This window comes from Odocoileus virginianus, chromosome 16, assembly GCF_023699985.2.
Source record: "Odocoileus virginianus isolate 20LAN1187 ecotype Illinois chromosome 16, Ovbor_1.2, whole genome shotgun sequence".
Classification (NCBI taxonomy): Eukaryota; Metazoa; Chordata; class Mammalia; order Artiodactyla; family Cervidae; genus Odocoileus; species Odocoileus virginianus.
The window spans coordinates 39,730,064-39,754,848 of NC_069689.1; the positions used below are offsets into that span (position 1 = coordinate 39,730,064).

Consider the following 24,785-nt stretch of genomic DNA (forward strand, 5'->3'; position numbering starts at 1 on the left):
GTGAAGATGCTCTGGAATTATATAATTTGACACACAATTTTGTGACTATTCTAAAAGCCACTAATTGTACACTTTAAAGGAGTGAATTTTGTTATATGAATTACCCTAATTAAAAAGAAAAAATCAAAGAAAGCACCCCTCCTGCATTTTGAGATAGATGAGGGTCAAATCCAGGAAATTATTACAAACATCCTCAACCTCTCCTTGCAAGAATCCCTTCTTCTGTCTTGCAACAGGTAGCACCTTTGTCTCAACTTCACTGTCTTGATAACCATCAGTTATCAAGAATATTGAATATGCTAATCCAAGCCAAAGGAAGGGCAGAGTCAGACAGAACTGAGACCGTGATCCAACTCTGAAGGCTGTGCCCTCAGTCACTGTGCACTGTTCACTGACACATGCCCATCGCATTTTCTATGGCTGCTGGAGACCGAGATAGCCAGGATAATTAGTCCTGTTCTATGGTCCTGTCCAGCTGAATCTAAGAATCCCAACTGAAGGCTTGACTTGTAGCAGTAATTACAAGGTTCTGGCAAACCAGGCATTCATCATGGTAAGTGCTTCGCTTAGTATAGAAAACACAGCATTCAGCAAGGATAGCTCCTTGACGTGTGAGGGTTTGGCAACAGCAGGACGATGTAAGACACCTGCTCCCATCTCCAGCGGGAGAGTGTAGCCACAGAGGCTGACCACACAGAGGCTACAGGTGGCCAGAGCACACCCCCAAAAGTAGGACTGGGGAAGTCACACAGGAATCGGTCCATTTCATCCTTTCCCTTTTAGTAATTTTCACAGGCCGAAATGACAGAACCAGTTACTCACTTCCTCCAGGAACAAGTTCTTTAGCCACTAAATATTCAAATATTTTAAAATAAAATCTTTTGGGGGTAGGATGAGGAGGAGACAGGAGACAGAGGCTATCTTCGGTGCAAACTGATGTTTCATTGAATGGCAAGCCATCATGTTCAACCATCCAGGTGGTGACTGACAAGGTACTGGAAAAATAGCGCTTGTCCTTTCAACAAAGTTATTACACAACTACTATACAGGACAGGAACGAAGATAAACAATCTTCCCCACGAACCTGCCCACATGCCATGTAATGGTTATGAGGAAAAAAACCAAAAATCCCAGTGACTCCTCATTGCTCAATGTGCATGTACTACCATGGAAGTTGCTATTAGGTTACAGAGACATTCTGGAGGTTGATGAATTCATGGGTGAGGGGCTTTTAAAGTTTTGGCCTTTAAGGTTACTTGAGAAATATGAAATAATTACGCACAGCATGATGATGTGGGTGGGGACGCAGGGAAAGATGCCTGTAACTGATGGTACAACTGGAAAAGTGGGGGGGGGGGGGTGCTACAGAGCGCTGTGGATACCAGGCTTGCAGATTTTGTCAAAGAGGAACAAGTTTTGAAGCAAAGATATTTAAAATAACAAAACTGTGTTCTAGCAGAATGAGAAACACTGGAGAATACTAGCCAAGGTGAGTTAGGGGATCAGAAGCCGAAAGGAAGTATGATGGAGGGGGGAAACAACTGATACAAGCTGTGACAATTGAAGGGTGAGGGATTCTGAAGATTGGGTCAAAAGGGATGTTTTTAAGGAACAAACAATAAATGATAGGTAGAAACAAAAGTTTCATCTTGAAGTGTATTGATTTTAAGATACCAGAAAGATATTCTGGGGGTAGAGTCTGAGCAGAAGACACAGATTTGGAGAACAACCTTTTTGAGTGGTTGAGGTTTACCAGACAGAACTGGGTAAGTACAGGTCAGAATTTTAGAATTACAGTAGTATCCAGCCTACTGAAAAAGAAACAGAGTAGCAGGTGAACCAAGTTCAGGGTGCTGCCAAGGTTAAAGAGTTCTCACTGGCAACAGAGTTTCTCAAGAGGAGGCTCTAAGAATCTTTCAGGAGAGCTATTTTAGTGGCATAGCAAAAGTTAAGCATTTCTCACAGGGGCACATCTGCACCAAAATCGTCCTGCAATTGGTTAACGAATGCCAACTACTGGATATGAACAGTAAAGAAGGAAAAGACCAAGGCTCTGCACTTCTTTCTCTGGACTCCCCAGGAAATTCTCCATACACTAACACTATGGGCAAAAGAAGGAAAGAGGAAGGAAAGTGCATTTTGAATCCTCTATTGGCTCAGGGAAGGAGCAGGAATGTAAGAGATGGTCCTTAAGAGGCTGGTGGAAGGTCATAAAAGATACCTGAGGTAAACAGGTTAAGGGGGTCATGACTACAGATGGAGTAGCCTTAGGAAGACTATCCTTCCTCTGAGTCTGCATGAAATTCTTGAGAACACCCCTTAAAAGGGCCTGAAATCCCAGCACACTCATGTTCTTACAGGAACAGAGTGATGGTGCCAAGTTACAGTCATCCTTCCTGTCTAGTAAGATGGATGTGTACCGATAGGGAAATGAATATCATCAGCAAGTTTTGTTTGAAGCTTGATTTCATGTATCTCCCTCCTGAGTTAGTATGTATCCGAAAGTAAAGCTACAGAAATTGTCGTTGGATTTTATCACACAATTAAGCAGAGCCCAGTAAAGTTTCGTCACAGGCTGTGACTTTATTGTATGCTTGAGATATTCTATAATGATGATATGTAGGAGAAACTGTGTATTTCATCTGGAAAACTCATTAGTTTTCGGTTTTTTATTTCCTCCAGAGTTTCCTGGTGATCTGGGAGAAAGAGTACTTTATAACACGACATCTGGCATAGAGGGAGTAACCACTGTAGTAAAAATTTCTATTTGTTCCCTCTTGCTTAAGATACTGTTCAGTGAAATTTTTGTAGACAGTAGTGGAAAGGAGGCAATGAGAAAAGAAGTGGTAATATGCCCAGGACAAACAGATACTGAGCAACTGACAGCAATTAGTCTGGACAACCAATGAACTTTTCTCTTAAAATATTTTCAAGGGTAGGTTTATTTTCAACTGTTTGTTAAAAGTCTTTTTGATATGAATCCTATACCTGATGATCTGTACTCCATGACCATTCAAAAACTTCACAAAGATGTGATTACAATTGGATAACTTCAATACTGTAGTGATAATAAAACTTGAGAACTGAAGAACACAAATTTCTTCACGAATTTATTATACAAAAAGCCCCCAGAGTATTTGATTTCTCGTATTCTTTCATTATACACAAGAAGCACAGGAATGAAAGGCCTTTTACGGTGACTGTAGTAGCATGAGGGTCCCTTGAATCAAGGTAGTGTACATACTTTTTAACAGTGTTCTCAAGGCTGGCCCAGAAAAACCCCATGTTACCTTATCACAATATGGAAAGCAATGTTTTCTTTTTCCACTAAATTATGGTGAAAATGTCACTGTTTTATTTAGCATTATGGTACATAACAGTTAAGTTTCAATTACTAAAAGAACTAAAATAATTCTCAAAGACATCCTCTTTCCCCTTCCAATGATTGAAACCTGTATTTTTCCTGCCAATTTCAAACAAATCATCAAACTAATCTGTCACGGTCAGTTAAAACAATCGAGGTACAAGCTCAGCACATTAGCTGTAACTCGTAGTAAAAGGATATATCAACATGTCTCTCCTCAGTTAAAAATACATGATCCTTTTATTTTATATTGCAATAAAAGAAAGAAACATCACAGACACAGAAGACTAGAAAGGGGAAGCTACTTCTGCATGTCTAGTAATTTAAATCTACCTGTACTTTTCCACAGTACGTGAAAGTAGTATTTAACACTTTTTGAAATAAACTTTAATCTTTGGGGACAGATGAAGTAAATAGGACTTAAGAGTAACAGTTTCATTCATTTCCAAGTCTCTGCTTACTGTATGATTAGGTAAACAAGGCACAACAGCAGTTCTCTCACTATGTCCCAACACTGATCATGTGCCTTGATAAAACGGCTGACTGGGTAAGCTGACGACGACAAGAAGGGAAGACTCTGGATTGTCTATTTAACTGTGGTCGATAGGAGGTGATAAAAAAGTTAAGTGCACTTTCACATGCTTTCCGCTTATAATAAACAACAAACTTCTTATCTTTCTTGCAAAGGGTTTGACTATCATTTCTTTTGGCCAATATGCACTTTTCCCCAATAAACTTAAAACAACAACAACAAATCCCTGTCCTTCCATATACTAAGAAGGAGCATTAGCTACTGAAAACAGTTCATTGCAAGACACATGAAGACAACATACTGTGGCATGAGTTGTTTTTAATTTGTTGTGCTGTTACTAAAGTAAAGTTCTGAGGGCTGCAGTTAAACATTCCAAGTTCTCCCTTCCATCTTTATTGATTTTAAGATTTTTGCACAGAAAACTCTTTGGGGACTAGAACAGCAGCAATTGCATCACACTGTTTTCAAACTTCAAGTTTCAAAAGCAAATTGTTTAAAAAAAATACAGCTCCTGATTTGAGTTAGATACAGGGACAAAAAAAATAGCACATACTTGAAGGTTACATGGTCTACAAATGGTGGCAATATTTTCCTTGGGAGGGTAGTTTGTTGGTATATATTTTTAAATATGCAAAAAGGCTCAACCTCAAGCAGTAATAAACACAAGCAAAAGTGATTTAACCCTTAAAATAAATATTCAGAAAAACCTCTCTGTACATACAAGTGAAAGAATAAGTAACACTTTCACGCAAAAAAAAAAAAAAATAATAATAATAATAAAGGATTTGTTCATATAAGTAGCTGAAATCTGCTGTTCCAGCCCATATATCCCCAATAAAGAAGGGAGGCACAGACATAGGTGACTACTGTGGTTCACTATTTAACAGCCTTTTTGTACTGGGACACTATCACCACCAATTTTATCCCTCTTATACTTATTAAAATTTTAAATTTCTTTTTCTTTTTTTTCTTTTTCTTCCCATTTTTAATTTTTTTTACAGCATGCCAAATCCTTTGGCATAAGTGATGGCCTTCAACAATCTCTCTTTAAGTTTTTCTTTGCTTGAATATTCCGGAAGTAAAAGGACATTAAAGCAAGTATGAGATGTAGGTAACCTATATAGAGAGAAAGGGGAAAAAAAACGGGAAAATAAGTCATGGGAAATATGCTCAGTACTAAATGATCCTACTTTAGATGGTACATACGTTGAGATGGCTTGCAAAGCACACTACACATTAATGCAAGTCATAAAGATAAACTTCATGATTTTGCCATACAGCTACCAAACAGCAGTTTGTCTTTACCTCATAAATTACTCAGTGCTAATAACAATGATGGTTGATGATAACATATTACATCCACGAGGTTATTACCACATACTAGATACTGTTTTAATAGGTTCTTAATCCTGAGAGCTCATTTAACTAAATTTTCTCACAATAACCCTACAGACTGTCAGTTTCCCCACTGTAGAGTTGAAATCAATAGTGACATTGATCTCAGTTTCAAAATTTCAATCTGGGCCTTGCTTATTTGAAATACTCCCAGATGACTATGTAATTGATTTGATAATAAATAAATTTACATTAATATCAAATAATATAGATAATACTAAATAATATTAAATAATGTAGAATACTAGAAGAAATGTTTCTATACATTTAAATTATTAAATATACTACTGCTCACATATGGCCACTACACACCAAATGTTAACTTGCACAATAGAGGAAACATGATTAATATAAGGACACTGAAATTGGTGGTTCTAGCATAATCTAGGGCTGAACAATCTTGTGAACTTCAACTTGACTATTCTAAATAGATGACATAATGTGGCTTTCAATTAAAAAATTCTCAATCAAAAACTTTAAAAATCATACCAATTTGTAAAATTTCAAATCAAGTGAACTCTGTAATTTTTAACCTGCCCAGTGTTTAAAATTTCTCTTGAACATTAACAGCAAAGTACTGGCTAAACTAACATTTTATGTGATTTGGAAATTTCTATTAAAAACTGCAAATGTGCTCAGAAGCTTCTGGATAGATCACACATGTGTAATAATATGGAAGCCAAGGTTTTCAGTATATAGTCACAATTTAATAATTACCTTTCTGTGTCTGGACCATTTTTGGCTATTATCATCTTCAATTTTCCTAGTCCGCCCACAGGTGCCCTGTCTGTGCCTGTTGTAAACTGCAAGAAGAGTCTTTTCTGCTCATCTGTAAATGAATGAACAATTTCCCAGAACTCCCTGAGAAAAGATAAAATACCAATTTTAGTTTAGCATTCATTATTGCTAGCACTAATTTAAGTTTGTGATTTGCATTAAAACCATAATAGGAGATAACTTGGAGGTCAATATAAAGGGCCTGAAGGTTCTTTTCTGGGGATCTAGGACCTAGGACTTCCACTCATGCAAATTTAAGAAAACTATTTTCAAAACTATAAAAAAGCTTCTGTTCATCGCTACATTATCTGCAACAGTAAAAACTGGCAACAGCAAAAGGAAACAATTACATCAACTGTAAATATATAGTTAGTAAGAAACAAAAGACATAAGGCAAAACCAAAATCCTGTGAACTGAAGATGACAGCTATGTCCTTTGTCTACTCATGCCTTATGCAACTTCAAGGGGAGATCAGATACAGTGTTGGAACAAAGGAAAATACCTAAAAATACTCATACAGAAGTACACAATTTTTATATAAACTAGAATACTTTTATCAATAGTATGTGTGCTGTGGAAGGGGAACTGGGGGTTATTCTGATATATGTATCATATGCAACTATATTGAGAATAATTTAATCCCTGGCATTCCTATAACCTATGTAACAGAAGTCACATTATAATGATGCTTGTTAAATTTACTCTAAAAACAAAATGCAAGTTCATTAAGAGCAATCTTGAAAAAGAGCAATTGAAATCTATACTTTCAATAATAAAGTATCCATAAATTTAACATATACAGTTTCAGGTATACATACGCATATCTCCATCCTTTCTCAGATTCTTTTCTCATGATACTATGAAATACTGAGTGGAGTTCCCTGTGTCTTATGGTAGGTCCCTGTTGATTCTCTCTTTAATACACAGTGTGTGTATGTTAATCCCAAATTCCTGAATTATCCCTTCCCCACCTTTCCCCTTTGGTAACCATTAAGCTTGTTTCAGTTGGTATGTTTCTGTATGGTAAATAAGTTCATTTGTATCATTTTCTTTTTTAGATTCCATATATAAATGATATATGATGTATCTTTCTCTGATTTACTTAAGTGTGATCATCTCCAGATCCATCCATGTTGCTGCAAATGACATCATTTCATCCTTTTTATGGTTGAGTAATATTCTTGTGTGTGTGTGTGTGTGTATCATATCTTCTTTATCCATTTCCTCTCTCAATGGACATTTCTTGGCTATTGTAAATAGTGCTGTCAAGAATACCGTGGTGCACACATCCTTTTGAATTATGGTTATCTCTGGATTTATGCCCAGGAGTGTGATTGCTGGATCATATGGCAGCTCTACTTTGAGTTTTTTAAGGAACCTCCATACTGTCTTCCATAGGGGCTATAACTATTTACATTCCTATCAGCAGTGTAGGAGAGTTCCTTTTTCTCTACACACTAGCATTTGTCTTTTGTAGATTTTTTGATGATTGCCATTCTAATCCGTGTGATGTGATACCTCATTATGGTTCCGATTTGCACTTCTCTAATAATTAGTGATGTTGACTAAAAGTCATGTGATTTTTGCCCATCTATATGTCTTCTCTGAAGAAATGTCTATTCAGGTTCTGTCCATTTTCTGATCAGGCTGCTTTTTTGATATTGAGCTGCAAGAGCTGTTTAGATATTTTGGATTAATTCTTTATTAGTCTTTTCTATTTGCAAATATTTTCTCCCATTATGTGGGTTGTCTTTTTGTTTTGCTTATGGTTTCCTTTGCTGGGGAAAGCTTTTTTTTTTTTTTAAATTAGGTCTCATTTGCTTCTTTTTGGTTTTATTTTCATTATCTCAAAAAGATATTGATGAAAGTTATGTCAAAGAGTGTCCTGCTTATGTTTTCCTCTAAGATTTTTATAGTACATATCTTAAGTCTTTAATCTACTTTGAGTTTATTTTTGTGTATAGTTACAGAATATTCTAATTTCATTCTTTTACATGTAGCTGTCCCATTCTCCCAGTAACACTTATTGACAAGATCGTCTTTTCTGTACTACACTCCTGTCCCTCTGACACAGATTAACTGACCGCAGGTGTCTGTCTCTGGGCTTTCTGTTTCACTGACCTGTATTTCTGTTTCTGTCCCAATACCAACTATTTTGATTACTAAAGCTTTGGAGTCTGAGATCAGGAAGACTGATTCTTTCAGCTGCAGTTTTGTTTCTCAGGACCACTTTGGCTATTCAGGGTCTGTTTCTCCAATACAAAGTTAAAAACTTTCGTTCTAGTTCTGTGAAAAATGCTGCTAGTAATCTGATAGGCAGGACTGAATCGAATCTGTAGATTACCTTGGGTAATATAGTTATTTTGACAACACTGAATCTTTCAGTCTAAGAATGTAGTATTCCTACCTGTTTGTGTCATCTTCAATTTCTTTCATCAGGATCTTACAGTTTTTAGAGTATAGGTGTTTCCTTAGATAGGTTTAGTACTAGGCATGTTACTCTTTCTGATGCAACAGTAAAAGTGATTATTTCATTAATTTGTCTTTCTTGTCTTTCATTGTATTTCATTATATAACAATGCAAAATATTTTTGTATATTAATTTTGTATCCTGCAACTTTACCAAATTCACTGATGAACTCTAGTAGTTTTCTGAGGAATGCATTTTAATATTTATTTGAAAGTGCTTTCCAGAATCTTGACAGAAAATGTCACACGCCCTACACACAGTTACAATTCTAGTTTTTGATACCCTAGTATTCCAGTATACAATTTCTCTTACCAAAATGTTGGTATTTCTGTTGGTGCAATGCCACTATTTCTAACATAGATTAGCAGCTTTATTAGAATTCTTGGCTCTCTCCAAAGTCTTGCCATTTCTCTTCCCTGACATTCTAATATCCTCCCCAAACCTCCCACCCATCTAGAGAAAACAACTTAAAAAGAAAATACAACAGGAACCTGAACATGGAACAGACAAGCACACCTCTCCGTTAGGAAGGAAACAAACCACACCACAGTTTAGGTTATTCCTTTTTGGGTGGCTGGCAAGGAAAAGCAAGTATGCAGTAACCCAGAGCCCTGTCAGGGCCAAAAAACCTCCTCACTCCTCAGGAGTGTTCTAAAGCCTAAATGAATCAGTCACATCTGAAGAGGCAGACCAACAGGTGCCCTTGAATAGAGGAGGCAGATCCTAAAGGAAGTAGCAGACCAGCAGTGGTTGTCGAGACAAAGTCAGCTGTTCCTTTGGCTCTTTCTAAAAAATTAGAACTTAAAACGTTAGGGTTACTATCAGTTTTTATAATGAAAATACGGAGAAAGATTCTTCTCTTCCTATTAAGCGTTGTGTTCTACATTAAAACTCTGTATATACACCTGAGCCCATACTAGCAGAGTACAGGAAGAGCTGTGTGGAAAAGTGGGGTATGCAGAACAACATGGGCTGAGGGTCACCCCAAAAGGGCAGGTGAGAGCACTGGTGACAGGACAGCCTGTTGGACCAAAACGGCAATGTCACAATGACATCGTGCCTGACGGGGGCAGGAGGCACCCTGGGAGACAGAAGCGTCCCTTGAGATCAGCTTCCGGCTGCACATGGATGAAAGCAGCTGACAAAAGTGGCCCGAGTTAAAGCTTCTGCTAAAACTGCCAAATTCTTCACAGAAATTGTGACACTGTCTATGTCACAATGCCATTTCTCAATTAACAGGCAAACAGCTGAAATGAACAACACTTGGTTTGGAAAATTGTAGGAAAGGAGATATGCATGTATATTACCACTGGGAGTGCAAAATGTCACAATTTCTGTGGAGAATTTGGCAATATTTAGCAAAACTACATACATATCTACCATTTAGTTCAACAATCCCACTTTTAGCAGCAATTCCCAATTTGATGATGTTTGATGTTATGTATGGAATAATCCGTTACTGAAATAATTCACTGTGACCTCCAATAACAAAGAGCTGGAAATAACTACTGTGTCTATCTACACCACAGGACAGTATTGACCCATTCATTTTTTACTACTAAAGTAAAAGATGTAAATAGGACCTGGGGTCTCCTAATAAAACAGCCAAAATATCCAGCATACAATCCAAAATCACCTGTCAAGCCAAGAACTATGAAAATCACATGAAAGAAAGAAAATCAACCAATGTCAAACACTGGGATGAATAACATACTGCAACTGACAAGGATTTTAATGAGGTAATCATAAAAATTATTCTATAAGCAATTATAAGTGCTAGTGTTTCAAAACTGAAACACCAGCAACTTAAGTCTTAGCAAAATATTTAAGTTACAATTAAAAAAAGAGCCAAATGCAAACTACAGAACTGAAAAACACAGTAAGAGAAAAATACTAGATGGATTCAATAGTAGAGTCAAGATGACTGAGGATCAAAACCTGAGCAAGAGAGAAAACAGACTGAAGAAACTAAGAGCCTAGGTACACACGGAACAGTGACAGATGACTGAGCAGTGGTATCATTAGAGGCATAGAAAGAATGAAAGAGAGTGGGACTGAAAGAGAATTTCAAGAAATAATGGCTAGGAACAGTCCAAGTTTGAAAAAAGACAGAAGCATACAGATTTAGGAAGAAACTTCAAACAGTATAAACAAAACTGTTCAGAAATAAAGTGGAAATCACCCTCTGACAAAGGAAAACTAAAAGAATTAGTCATTAGCAGATCTGCCTTTGAATACTAACTAAAGGAAGTGATAAAAGATGGATTCTGAGGCAGATGGAACAGAAAGAGCAGAAACGAAGGGACATACAACAGACTATAATTCTCCTCATGAATTTTATAAATTGGATTTGATGACTGATAGAAAAATTACATCATCACTGATACTCAAGACAATTGTATTTAAATGTGGGGAAAGTAACAGACTCAAATGGAAACGTTTCCATACCTCACTGGAAGAAATGTTGATACAAATACCAACAGCAACCATGAAGAACACTATACTAAGCAACACACACAAAAACAGAACACCAAAATCAAGAAGAAACCCTTAAAAATGTTCAAGTAACTAAGTAACCCACAAAAGGCAAAAAGACAACAAGGAACCATGACGAGCAAAGAAACAGAAAACAGATAGCAGACTTGAGTCCTACCATATCAATAATTACCCTGAATACAAATGGTCCAAACACAACAATTAAAGGCAAAGACTGACAGAGTAGATTAAAAAAATATGACTCAGCTATTCGTAAGAAACTCATTTCAAATTCAGAACATTGATAGGTTGAAAGGAATAAGAAAAAGATATATCACGCAAACAAAGAGCAAAGCACAACAAATCAGTAACGGTTACATCATATCATATTCAGAGCAAAGAAAATTACAAGACATAAAGAGAGACCTTATATAATGGTGGAAGGATAGGGAAGGGGAGCCAAATTAGGAGTATGGGATTATCTACAAACAACTACAAGTAAACTAGATAAGCAACAAGGATTTACTGTACTGCACAGGGAATTATATGGAATCTTATAATAACATATAATGAAATATAATCTGCAAAAACACAACATGCTGTATACCTGAAACTAACACAACACTGCACATCAACTATAATTCAATAACATTTAAGAAACATTGACATACGATGTTAAGATAATATCTCAAGTAGGAATTATGTTATTCTAAAAGAAATAAAATTAAGACCTTAACTTAAAAAGTAGTTTCTCCATAAAGAGCAGCACAAGATACCTTCAACTATTCTCAGAGAAACATAAGATACCACAAAGTCGTAACTATCTGTGATCAATAATATCACTAACAGGTATAGTGCTGTGATAATACTGTGACTCACAAGTGAGGTTACCCTTTGCTGTTGTTAGCCATGCTATTCCAACTCTTTTATAGTCACCTTTGAACTTCAAGTAAATAGCAGAACAGTAACTGCTAAAAGTAAATAATTTCACCACTGCCACTAGGATTGACCAAAGGTATGCTAAAGGGAGAAAATATCAATAACTTCACACAAACCAAAGTGAAAAATAAAACAAAGGGACATAATAGAGCATAAAATATTCATTTCTTGATACAAGTGATACTCATTATAGACTTTCTATACTTGAGTCTTAGAATGATAACCTTCAGAGACAACCTCCAGGAATGCTTCCTCACCTCACTCTACCAGTGACAGCCAAAAGGGCATTTGTCCCTTTTTACCCCATCTCAGCAGGAGAAGAAGAAGCCCGTGTCTCTCAGGACTGGACAGTAGCAAAGAGAAGCAGATGGTACACAGCAGGAGCCAACTCCCTGAGAACAGTTAAGACTAGGAATCTCTCCTTCTTGTGAGAATCTGGAGCCAAGGTCTTCAAATTAAAATACAAATTCTAGTATGCACCTTGCTATGTAATAAGGATTAAATCAAAGAATATACCATTTCACACAAAAGGTGCCTCATACAGGGTAGGTAAGTAACATTCCCCAGAGTTCAAAAGAAAGGAGAAGTATTCAGAAGAGGCAGTTCTATCTTCATCATCATCTGTCACTAAGCGCACTGCAACAGAATTACTAGGAATATTAGACACTTTATACCCCAGTGCAGAAGAAAACATGCCCCTTACATAAAACATTATTCAGGAAATAAATCACAAGATTAGCAATAAGAACTGGTGATTATATTACAAATACACTTTTAATTTTATACATTGAGAATTTGTGAGTTTGCTTATTTGAGAAATAAAACCTGGAGGCAAAGGTCTAAAGCATAAAGCCTACACCCCTTTGGTGAATTTTAATTCTTCCTTTTAAGAATTAAGAACCTCACCTAATCACAACAGAGTCCCTGGTATAGCCACCGTCATATTCTGTAGTTTCTTCTAGTGCTTGGAAATCTAGATTCTGCAAATTCAAGAAAACACGTCTTAACATCTACACCACACCATTACAAACAATAGATCAACAGAAGATATTTCTGGAAACCCTTGCTTTCTTACCCGGCTTCCACATATAAGCAATTCAATTTCCTCTGGTCTGAATAAGTACTTTAAAGGAGATTCATTGGTCACCATATGAAAACCTCTCCGAAAAGCCTTGAATTGTTTTTCTACCGATTTATTGAGAATGTAGTCAGAATACAGATTGACAAATTCCTGCAGAAAACATTAACCACAAGAATGTCTTATGATGCGTAATACAACAAAATACAAGCTACTGGACTGCACAATGTTTTTATTTTCCCAAAGAAAACACAATCAAGAATATTTTTAAGAATTCAAAGTTTACACACACAAAGGAAAATACCTTTAACAAATTCACAGCTCTCTATAACAGACAATGTGTTAGTCACTCATTCATGTTTAACTCTTTGTGATCCCATGGACTGTACCTGGCCAGGCTCCTCTGTCCATGGGATTCTCCAGGCAGGAATACTGGAGTGGGTCACCATTCCCTTCTACAAGGGATCTTCCTGACCCAGGGACTGAACCCAGGTCTCCCACACTGCAGGCAGATTCTTTACACTCTGAGCCACCAAAGAGGCCACATACATATAAGTTTCAACTTCTATATTAAACAAAACTAAATATAAAAGCTGGGCCTTGATACAATTTTAAAGTTCTCTCAATTAGGTCATGCAAACGCAAAAACATTTAAACCATTTATACATCAATTTATAAACGCTAACATTTTTAATAGAGTGCAATGTACTGGAAATGAGCAAACAAGGAAGTCTTTCATGTTTCCTATTCTAGAATATTTGGGAAGCTACCTACTGTTCTCTGTTTCAACAAAAATATCGGTGTTTCACTTGGTGAGCAAGCTATTGTACCAAATAAAAAATGGAAGATATACTCTGTATCCCAATTTAATTAATATATTTTTTCAAAAATTGTATTAATATAAACATTCTTTTTAAAGCTTTTATATATATCATAATTCCCCTGGGTTGTATTCTGAGTTAGTCCCCCGTTTCCAGAGGCATACTTTTCTAATCAACAGAAAACACAAAGCTGATTTCTTTAAAATATTTATTCTTCAGTACTTTTCAGATATTTATTTAAGGCACGTATATTTGTGTGTACATTAGAAGCAATTATTGACCATTTGGTTTTAAGGACCTTCCCTAGTTCCTACCCCCTTACAGCCTCATATGAGAGACAGCCTTCTTCCTGCTTCACACCACAGCCACACCGAGCCAGGCACCATCTCCCACTCGGGGCCTCTTTCTTTAGGAGGGGTTCAGTGTCCAACCACGTGCTCTCATACCAGCCTTCAGTCAAGGTTTAAAGAACTGTGGCTATTTCATTTATAAGAACTTAGTTACTTGATTTCTTTGTACAGATGACATTAGAAACTTCTTTAAAAAGTACAAGCATATGTGCTTTCCCTGGAGGAGGGCATGGCAACCCACTCCAATATTCTTGCCTGGAGAATCCAAAGGAAAGAGGAGCCTGGCAGGCTACAGTCCATAGGACCGCACAGAGTGGGACACAACTTGAAGCAGTGCATGCACAAACGCACACATATATGCTTAAAAATTCTGTTATTAAAGAGACAAAGACAAGGATGACATAAAAACATTTATTACCTTTCTGTTTTCATTGGTAATTGGAATTTTATCACCATTTTCCTTTAGATCATACATCATCGGATTACCAAAAAGATCTGTCTGAGATATCTGGAAAGTGATCATCATATCGTCTTCCACATTCCCTTCATACTCCAGTAAGTCTTTTAAACTCTGATATAGAACCTACCAATCAGAAATGGAAAAATTGAGGCTACCACAGAACTATAAAATACAACAATTTGTATCACTCTTCTTGGGCAAAAGATTAAAAAAACAAACTAACAGTAAGAATTAAAGCACAAACATTACCCCTCTTCTAGCAGTTTCTTCAGTCACTGGTAACGCCTACCTCTGCTGAGAAACCCCACACCAGCTGCTTAGCTATGGGTCTCACGCTGTCTCTAACGAGACCCTTAGAGGCATCTCAAGGGTAAGGAGGGGCTGGCTGCAGACACCAGAGCCCCTGACTAAGGACAGCTCTGACTTAACCCAACAATCTCATGATTCCATTAAAAAAAAATTGGAAACACTTTTCTACAGAATCAACCTTGCCTCTGCAAAGCTGACTTGCTTGTAACAAGTTCTCCTTCAAGTTTTTAAGTGTTTATGGCATTTCAGATAGATAATAAAACGAGTTTATCTTACTAGGTATAAATATTAACAAAGATTTCAAATCAAAGCTTTAAAAATTTTATATAAATTAAATTCTATATTTGCTTTTAAATAAAATTTAAAAGAATAAAAAATGACAAGACTTACAGGATGAGAGTCTCCCAAGTCAAGAAAAGTTCCTTTTTTCCCCATTAGCTTCCTGTAGACAACCATGGGAAAATGTACATCCAGTATACAGTTATTGTAAATAGCCAAACCCAGTACTATGCCAATCAGAGTGAACTGACCCTCAGTTTCAAAAGAGGATGGATTAAACCAAAACAACTTTGTAGATTCATCATATGTGAACATACCTGTAAGAAATGATTTTTTTAAATGCATTACTCTCATATTATATTAGACAGATGAACAAATAATTATACATATAAAATACAAAAACATATATAAAATAATTATATTTTGCATTAGGGCTTTTTTCTGTTACATCAGGACTTGAGAAAACAAAGTTCAAATACACATGAATGCTACAAATTGTGTAGCATGTATTTAAAGTAATAAGCCACTCTGCTGGCATTTTATAAATTAGGAAAACTGTTCATTAAATTCAAGTTCTCTAATCTTCTATTAACACAAATCAGAAATTAACTTGCATTCATATTTTCGCCACTGAATGGTTGAAAAATGCAAAAGAAAAAAAGAATATTTTGAAAATGTTTCACTTATTAAAACATTTAATCCATATGTACTGTTTTAAAAAACAATTTTGAATTTCATAGCAAAAAATCTTTATTCCTGCAAATTGCATAACGGTTCCACGAAGCTTTTCAAGCACCTTTTAAACAAAGATGCCAAGTACTTAAACTCAGGCAAACCTGATAAACTTAAGATTATGTCCAAAAGCCATTTAATACACACGTTAACTGTGAGTCAAAAAGTAAAACAAAACTAATTTGTAGTCTTCTTTCAATTTCACATGGTCTTCACTATTTATATCACTCATTTAAAATAAAAATAGGAATCATGCCATTACCATGGCAGACTTATCTCATTCCTTGCTTGTAAAGAAATATCTATGATAAAGGTTAAATGATATTTTAATTGAATTAACAATTTCATTTTACTGTAAAATGTTTTTCAGTTGCTACTGTGAAACTAAATGAAAATATTTTAAGAATTAAATCTAGGAAAGAGGGGGAAGTTCCAATAGAATAAACTTTAGAAATCAACATTTTTTTTAAGAAATCAAGCAGTTTTTAAGTTTTTTAAAAAGCTTTAAAAATGTTTCTACATTTTCATTTAGTTGAAATTAAATATAAAGGGAAATTTAAAGGGTCCCCTTGATCCTAAGAACATGAATTTAAGACATTTTTCTAATGCACCTTAATGTTCACAAAATAAAATTTTATAAATTACCTAATTTATACTTGAATCTCAGTTTATATCCAACTTTTTTTTACAGGCAAAAATTATAAAATCTAGTGAAGTGCTAAAAACTTCACTTAATTATAAATATGGTATTAACTGGACCAGAATAGTTAAAAATAATTGTAGTTAATAAATCTGAAGAAATATCACAAATGTATGTGCTTGGACTCAAAAGCTATAAACTATAAATTAATGAGAATGTAAATTACACAGGTCACTACGCTCATCTTTGGGCTTGAAAGATGATAATCTTAAAAGTCCAACAGATTCCATTTGTGGTACATTTATCTTCAGGTCCCTACGAGAAAAGCTCCATATAAAGGGTGGCTCTTCTAAAATGTTCCTTACATTTTAATTGCTTCACTCTCAAGCACAATTGTTTAATGTATGTTTTTTTCTTAAAAGTATTTCTGCATATAATGTAAATATACTTTATAACTAAGGTTTAACATTTTTAGATACATAAAGACCTAGAGCTAAAGTTCACCAAAGATATGAAGCTTTTAAATTAATTTTCTATCTCAAAAACACCATGGTTTTTAATGAAGTTTAATATTAATTTTCTATCTCAAAAACAGCACCAATTTATACATCTAAGTTTACTTTGAGCAAATTATATATAAATGACATAATCTTCAATTATTAAAAAACATTAGCTAAAATACTAAGTCTTACCTTAACTATGTTTATGTCATGAAGTCAAAATGTCTACTTCCATTTATAAGCAGACTAACAACAAATACAGAAAAGTCAATTCAGTGTACAGACTGAGAGTCAACAGAAATGATGTGCATTATTCTATGCCACGTTCTTCACAATTGTGATGGTATCTTTAGAGGACTTCTTTTCCTCTAATTGTCATGCATTCGATTTTAAAAGTAAGCAACCCCAGTAACCAAGGTTTATACTGTAGAAATTAAATCAAATCAGAATTATCCAAGATATACTATCCAGGAAGCTGTTGTCTTTTTCCTGTTCTACTCTGCCAACTCTCATTATTTTGTCTATCAGTGAAACCCAAATTCTTCACTTTCAGACTGACATTTATAGATCTATCTCTCCCAAATCGTGTTCAATGAAAACTCTTCTGGAAAGCAAAAGCTACTAGATGTGGGATGGAAAAAGGGTTCTGGAGTCCAAAAAGTGTGAGAAAATATTATAATATTAAGCCTAAAAAATGCTGTAGGAAGTAAACCAAATTAATTTGCTATCAATCAGTACACCCAAATTTTGAGCATGATACACTTGTGAGACATTCTCAACAGTCTTCAGACCATTATTCTATGAAACTCTTATCTCAGAAATGCTATGGGTGGTGAGCATTTTAGATTGAAAAAGAGCAAAACATTTCTTCAACTGTTTTAATGTATCATTCTAAAATGCCTTCAATTTCTTTTACCTAAGAGATAATTTCCCATATTAAAATATTTTGCTAAGTAATCTAAATAAGAACTTGAATGAATGAGTGATGCAGGATCTATCCCAAAAACCCACAAATTCAGTCATTATCTGTGATTCTAGTTAACTCATACCAAAATCTTCTGTTGCTCTTCATAATTGAAAATATTTGTAAACCTAGGTAAATAAATTCTTAATTCAAAAAGATATGACAGCATGATCACATCACTAAAATATTTACCAATATCTGGATTGAAGATTTCCTCCACAACCAGCTGAAAAAATTCTTTGGAAACACCGCCCTCATCAACTCCTTGTTCTCCTTCAAATTCCACATACAACTGTTTCTTCAGGTCTGCAGGATTTTCCATAGCGATCATCTCTAGCTAGTGAGTGGAACAAGTGGAAAGAAGATGAAAGCCAGTATTAGGATGAAAACAAAATAAAGTGTAGGGGTAGGAGCAAATAAAAGATAATGCTTTTGATATATTTTAAATTGAAACAGGAAGCAAACTGGTAAAAAGCCAGTAAAGGCAAAGATTTAGTGTCACAGATAATGGAAAAAAAATAGGATAGAAAAGAAACTGGCGTAGAATTCTAAAAGGGTTACTTTCTAACTAATGATTTGAAATGAAATCAGAATTAGATTTCCTGTTAATTATGTATATAACAAACCTGGGTTGTAAGATTAGGACATGGGGAAAGAAGTCAAGATAGCAAAAATGCCTCAAATTATTTCAGGAGAAACAAAGGCATACAGAAGTTGACTTAAAACTGTTGACTCGTAATTCTTTATTAGAATAGAAACTCAAGAATTAAGTCTATCTATTAAATCATAAAAAACAATTTCAATCAAGAAAAATACATTTAAGGAAGCAGTTTATGGTCTCTTAATAATACTTTAGTATAAATTACCATTTTAATGGATTAGAAACATTTTATATTCACTTTTTTAAAGGAAATGAGGCATATATTTGCTGATATCCTTACTCTTAACTTCTTACTAACAGTTTACAAATCCTGGTTTCAACATTTCTTCTACTATAAATCTTTACCAAATGCCTTTTGTATCTAACAAATAATAGTGATTGCTCTCAGTTATTATGAAATTAATCACAAAATCAACACCATATTCTAATGTGAAACATTTACATTGCAATTTGTCTTATGTATATGAAATTTACTAACAGCATGCCTGACTGATCATCCATCTTATTTGCCAAAGTGATTTTAAATTTGCCAAAATAGAATATATTTATTAAGGGTATTCAGATTTTTGCAACTATACAACGAGAATCTTTAAAATGGTTTTGAGCAATGCAAATATCATCAGAGTAAGTATAGTATAGTCAGTCCTAAAGTAATTAGTTTAGATAGCATCACTATTTTGGACATTCTAATATGTCTATAAAAAATAGTCTCATCAATTCAAGATTCAGGTCAGCTGCCCTAGGTCAATGTTTTTCAAGCTGCCAACTGCAATTCATTAGAGGGTAGCTCAATCCATTGAATGCAAACCAAATTAGTGAAAAAAATCAGAATGCATTACACAGTACTAGCATCTACTATTCTGTGAAATTTCTGTTTCAATTATACATACAGGCAAATATGCACAGAAGTAAAACATATCTTAGGGGTTGCAATCAAAAACATCTGAACAAAAGCCAAAATGATCTCCTGGAAATCTTCAACTGCGGGATTCTGACTCTGTGAATTTAGAGTCTTTAAGGAATGTCTATTCTGCACAACAGTGGTCTGTAACACCTGCACGACCCCTTTTACGCCAAGCTGCATTAAGATAATTTATTTTTGAGATAGTGCTGCTGTGGAAATATTAAGTTAAATACTCTGTATTCGTCCCAACTGTCACTTAATGCTAAGTTTTAACCTTTAAACTTTCGCAAAGAACTCAGCTAAGCCTGTTTCCTCATCTGCAAAGAAAAAATATAACAGGCTAGTATTATTCCTACTGCAAAGTTGTGAAGGCTTAATAAGAAACAATGCATGAGAAAGAGTTCTAGAGCAGGTGATATTTTTAAGATAATGCATCATGTTGTTAACTTTTAAAACAATTTTGCTCTTTTAACAAAAGATTTTCAACTTGATTTTATAGCCATAGTCTCAAATTTTGTAACTAACTTAGGGGAAAAAAACAGCTCCAGTTGGAAATCTGTTTCAAGTCACTGGCTATAAAGAATTCCAAGGACTAAATTACAATTATCATTTTAGCTCAAATGTGGTTTACCCACCAGGCCAATATTCCATATTGCCATGAAATCCACTGCTCATCTCCACCTGCCTACATGTTATAGAAATATCAGTGTTTATGTACACCTTTACAATACAAACAGGCTTCTATCAATTACAAGGTATTTCAACACGGAAAAATATAATTACCTGTTATTTAATTATGTGTCCTCTGTCTCTTCCTCACTAGCATTTGTGACTGAGAGGTAACTCCATTATCAATGTAACTGATACTTTTTAACAGATTTGGTGTAGTTTCTAAGGATTCAGAGGGCCCTATTTTCCAGTCTTAGCTCTACCCAAGACACTTCATATTTACAAGTGAAGCAAATTAAACTTCACTCTTAATAACATATTAATGTCTCTCCATTTCCACCAATCTTCACTCTCCATCCCCCACCCTAAATGCCAAAAGAATTTAACGCAACATATTCAATTATTATGGTAATTGTAAAGTAAGGTCACTTTATCTGTTTCAGTTTTATTTGTAAAAATAAGCATACAAATATACTAATAAGTAAGTAAATGTATATGGAACACTGAGGTAAATTCCCTGCAAAATTATTAATTTTATTTTATTAGTTCTCAAATTTTTTTTCAGGCTTGGCTAAAAACTTAACTCAGCCATTAAAGAACAAAACTATTATGGCTTTAACAACGAAACAACATACAGCACTTAATAAGTCAGGGCACTTTACATATATCAACTTATTTAATTTTCACAAGAACCTTATCAGGTTGTTAATATTATTAACCCCATTTTACAGAAGCATAACCTGAAGAAATGAGTTTCATAAATTTGTTCGTTAGTCAGTAAGTGGTAGAACAGAGATTCCAGTTGAGGCAGCAAGCTCTTTCCTATGCTCTGTTCCTCCTCAACGACTAGCAGCAACCTTTTTAAAAATATTGAGTGATTTTCTTCTTCCTTATGCACTTCTGTATTTCTCTTTACATTAAGTATATATTACAATAAATATATATTATGAATCGATATATTCAAATGCAAATATTCATAAAAAGAAGGATTTGAAAAATAGATGGCAAGTGGATATACTGGGTGAAAATTTCCTATTATTATTTAGATTATCAGATATATAACATGGTTCTGTAAAATATGGTATCATTTATGACACAAATAGTCTATCTTTTACAAAAACTATGTTTGATTGTGGTAACAAACACAAAACATAAAATTTAGCAATAACTATTTTGATAAAGGTCATTTACTAAGGGACTGCATTTATTTTTATTTCTCTTAAAACAAGCACTTCTATTTCATTATTCAATTACAAAAGACTTAAGAACTAAATGGCAAAGGTAAATTCCTTAACGTAGTAGACACATACCATTTAAAATTGAAATTTTAAATTAAAAGCTACCTTGAATATTTGGAAATTGGAAGCATATGTCAATGAACATTCTGAAAAGGAGAATTTATATGCATCCTTCATTTATTTTTACATACAGGTTTTCTTGTTGTCTAGTTACTAAGTTGTGTCCAACTCTTTTGTAACCCCATGAACTGTAGCCCACCTGGCTCCTCTGTCCATGGGATTTCCCAAGCAAGAATATTAGAGTGGGTAGCCATGTCCTTTTCTAGAAGATCTTCCCGACTCAGGGATCAAACCCACGTCTCTTGCATTAGATTCTTTACCACATCAAATTATCGACTAGAATAAGATTTTTAAATTATCCAGACACATTTAGTTTTTTCATTTCTCTATAAATTATACAGATGAAGTTGCTTTATCGTAACTATAAATGTTTGGGTAAGAGCCAAATATATAATCACATCTCCCTGTGTGAGACCAGGAACCGTTAGTTCTACTTACAATTCTGCCATTAATTTCTGTAGGTCAGAATCTGAGTTTCATTTTCCTCACATGTAACACTAAGGAGTCTGACAAGTTTCACTGCTTTAAACTATTGTTTGGTGCTGAGAATCTACGTAGGTCTACTTCATTCTCTTCTACTTAAAGGACATAAACCGAGCACACAGTTCTTCAGCGAGAACCAACCTGAAGGAGCTGTAATGGCCACTGCACTAAGCACAGTATAGGGAATGGAGAGGATGCAATTAAGTATACTGAAGGGCCACAGAGTAATCTCACTCCTAAAGGACGACCTAAAGGTAGTCAGTTGACAAGTAAAGAATCAAGTTTTGTTTCAACAATAATAAAGGGTGTCTATCAAGGAAAATGCTGGGGACTAGATTAGATAGTACCAGCAAAGTCAAAAGAAAAATAACAAAAAAAAAATGGGTGAGTGATTTTTAGAAGAGATTGAGCATGATCTCTCGGCAGTCCAGTCATTTGTCCTCATTGACTTTAAACTTTTTTGGACTCTCCTAACCAATTCTACATCTCCTGTTCAGATGTGAGGCGGTTTGGGGCACCTTACCGATGGTAATACTGTCTCCTACAATACTCATACCCTCATTCAATCTCCTAACATGAAAGGTAATGAAAAAAATTTTTTAACATCCTCTTCCCTTGGAGATGCTTTGTCTAATAAAAAATGACAAATTACCTAAAAGATAACTTAAAAGAGCATACAAATAGGTAAATGTATTAGCAAAATACTGTAAATAACCTCACCACATTAGAACTGTTCTCATTCAAATTGAAAGCTGAGTTCTAAGCCTATTTTTCACTGTACTGGGACTTCCCTGGTGGCCCAGTGGTAAAGAATCTGCCTGCAATGCAGGAGATGTTGGGTTCTATCACGGGTTGGGTAGATGCCCTGGAGAAGGAAATAATAACCCACTCCATTCTTGTCTGGGAAATCCCATGGACTGCGGAACCTGGTGGGCTACAGTCCATGGGGTCCCAGAAGAGCTAGACATGACTTGGCAACTAAATAACATCATCACTGTACTCTTTCCTAAGGAACAACAAAAAATAGCAAAAATAAGTTCCAGGGAGAAATATTCCACTAATTTAAGGGTGTAGGGGTAGTTCTTAAACAATCCTGATATCTATTTGTGGAAAGACTACTGATACATTATCATATTTCATTGATTCTTAAAATCTGCTTTTCTATTTTTATACTTTTATGTATCTGAAATCAGAATATAACATAAAATTGATAGCATCTCAAAACTAAACTGGCAGCATTTTTTCTTTTTAATGGTAATAACAGTGTGCCCTACAACCAGTGAATTATATGTTAAGTTTGATAAAAATACTGTAAACACTAATAATACTCCTATTGTCATCAAGAATGTTGCTCCAAAAACTCCAGTTAAGGAACAATCTGCTACTCTTCTTTGAATTACACAGTACATGAAACCACTGAATACTATTTTTCTTTTAAAATAAAAAGTCTGTAATCAGTAAGTGAAGTTACTACCCCTCCTTTCAAGTAAGTCAGTCTTACAATTAATAACTGACAAATAAGATCCAACAGAAAACATAATAAGTGCCATATATGTAGTAACTAATTTCCAGGCCTCGTTTATAAACTAATGAGTAGACAGGTTTTAAGGCTTCTTTTAGCTCTTCAAAGTCTAAGACCTTATAACCTTAATTATTTAATTATGAATATTGAACCCACCACAAAGTTTCTCATCTCTTCTTCTTTTCCTGGCGGTACTCTGTAGTTCAAAATTAGCAGGTCGTAACAAAGTGGTTGGGCTTCCAAGGTGGTGCTAGTAGTGGTAAAGTGTCTCCTACCAACGCAGGAGACATAAGAGACACGGGTTCGATTCCTGGGTCAGAAGGATCCCCCGGAGGGCATGGCAGCCCACTCCAGTATTCTAGCCTGGAGAATCCCATGGACAGAGGAGCCTGGTGGGCTACAGTCCACAGGGGCACACAGAGTCAGACACAACTGAAGCAACTTAGCATGCATGCACACAAGATAGTGGTCAATAGGTTTATTTTGCTTATCAAATTGTGATATAAAAAGATGAGGCTTAAAAAAGGCAAAGTAGGTCTTTGGGGAACAAGATGTTGAAAATCCATCAGCACTTTCTACAGTGTACCCTGAGAGGATCACCTTACACTACTTGTATTACATCACCTGCTACGAACGTTCCCTCAACATCTGCAGATTATCAATTTGACTTCCATGATCTACTTTGATGCTTTAAAAAAATCTTTTCACACTGTTATGAAAGATGGAAAGAAGGAAGGGAGAGAAGTGAAGAGCAGAAGAAAATGAGACTAAAATCTGTTTAATGTGTGCTCCTAAGCTCCTCAGCAGTCATGATTCATCTTCACTGCTCAGCAAAGTGCCTCACACAAAGGGTTTCTGAAATGGTAATATTCAAGTACAGATGTTACCCAGTGAACACTAATTAGCTTTGATATAATAAGCCAAACATATGGGGGAAAAAAAACCAATATGTTAGCATAATTTAAAAGCTCACAGTTAACTTTACTCTAACACTTGCTCAAAGGAAGTCCTTATAAACCAAAACGATTATTTGCTCAAAATTCTGGAGGTTAATTTTTAAAATAGAATAAAATAATTATACTAAGCACCTAAACTTTTGTAG

General features: G+C 35.0%; 2 protein-coding genes across 14 annotated transcripts in view; one reads left to right on the forward strand and one right to left on the reverse strand.

Annotated features, from left to right (window-relative positions):
• The window catches only part of LOC110123122 (uncharacterized), a 265,818-nt gene that overhangs the window by 229,868 nt on the left and 11,165 nt on the right, over window positions 1-24,785 (forward strand). For 2 of the 8 annotated variants that reach the window (XR_011491861.1, XR_011491867.1), the window contains exon 21: window positions 14,669-14,725. The exons of 4 other annotated variants lie outside the window; for them this stretch is intronic. The gene's annotated coding sequence lies outside the window, so the exon portion shown is untranslated. Of the gene's footprint in view, window positions 1-2,682; window positions 4,636-14,668; window positions 14,726-24,785 lie in introns of those variants that run through there. 2 more of the 8 variants (XR_011491862.1, XR_011491869.1) reach the window with 1 other exon arrangement.
• The window catches only part of UBE3A (ubiquitin protein ligase E3A), a 93,045-nt gene continuing 72,454 nt past the window's right edge, over window positions 4,195-24,785 (reverse strand). For 5 of the 6 annotated variants that reach the window (XM_070478073.1, XM_020911803.2, XM_020911804.2 and 2 more), the window contains 7 exons: window positions 18,279-18,423; window positions 15,362-15,567; window positions 14,621-14,785; window positions 13,029-13,184; window positions 12,860-12,933; window positions 6,009-6,152; window positions 4,195-5,012 (listed from right to left, as the gene is read on the reverse strand). In XM_070478073.1, coding sequence (XP_070334174.1) covers window positions 4,892-5,012; window positions 6,009-6,152; window positions 12,860-12,933; window positions 13,029-13,184; window positions 14,621-14,785; window positions 15,362-15,567; window positions 18,279-18,423 — 1,011 coding nt within the window. In that variant the 3' untranslated portion in view covers window positions 4,195-4,891. Of the gene's footprint in view, window positions 5,013-6,008; window positions 6,153-12,859; window positions 12,934-13,028; window positions 13,185-14,620; window positions 14,786-15,361; window positions 15,568-18,278; window positions 18,424-24,785 lie in introns of those variants that run through there. The other variant, XM_070478072.1, reaches the window with a different exon arrangement.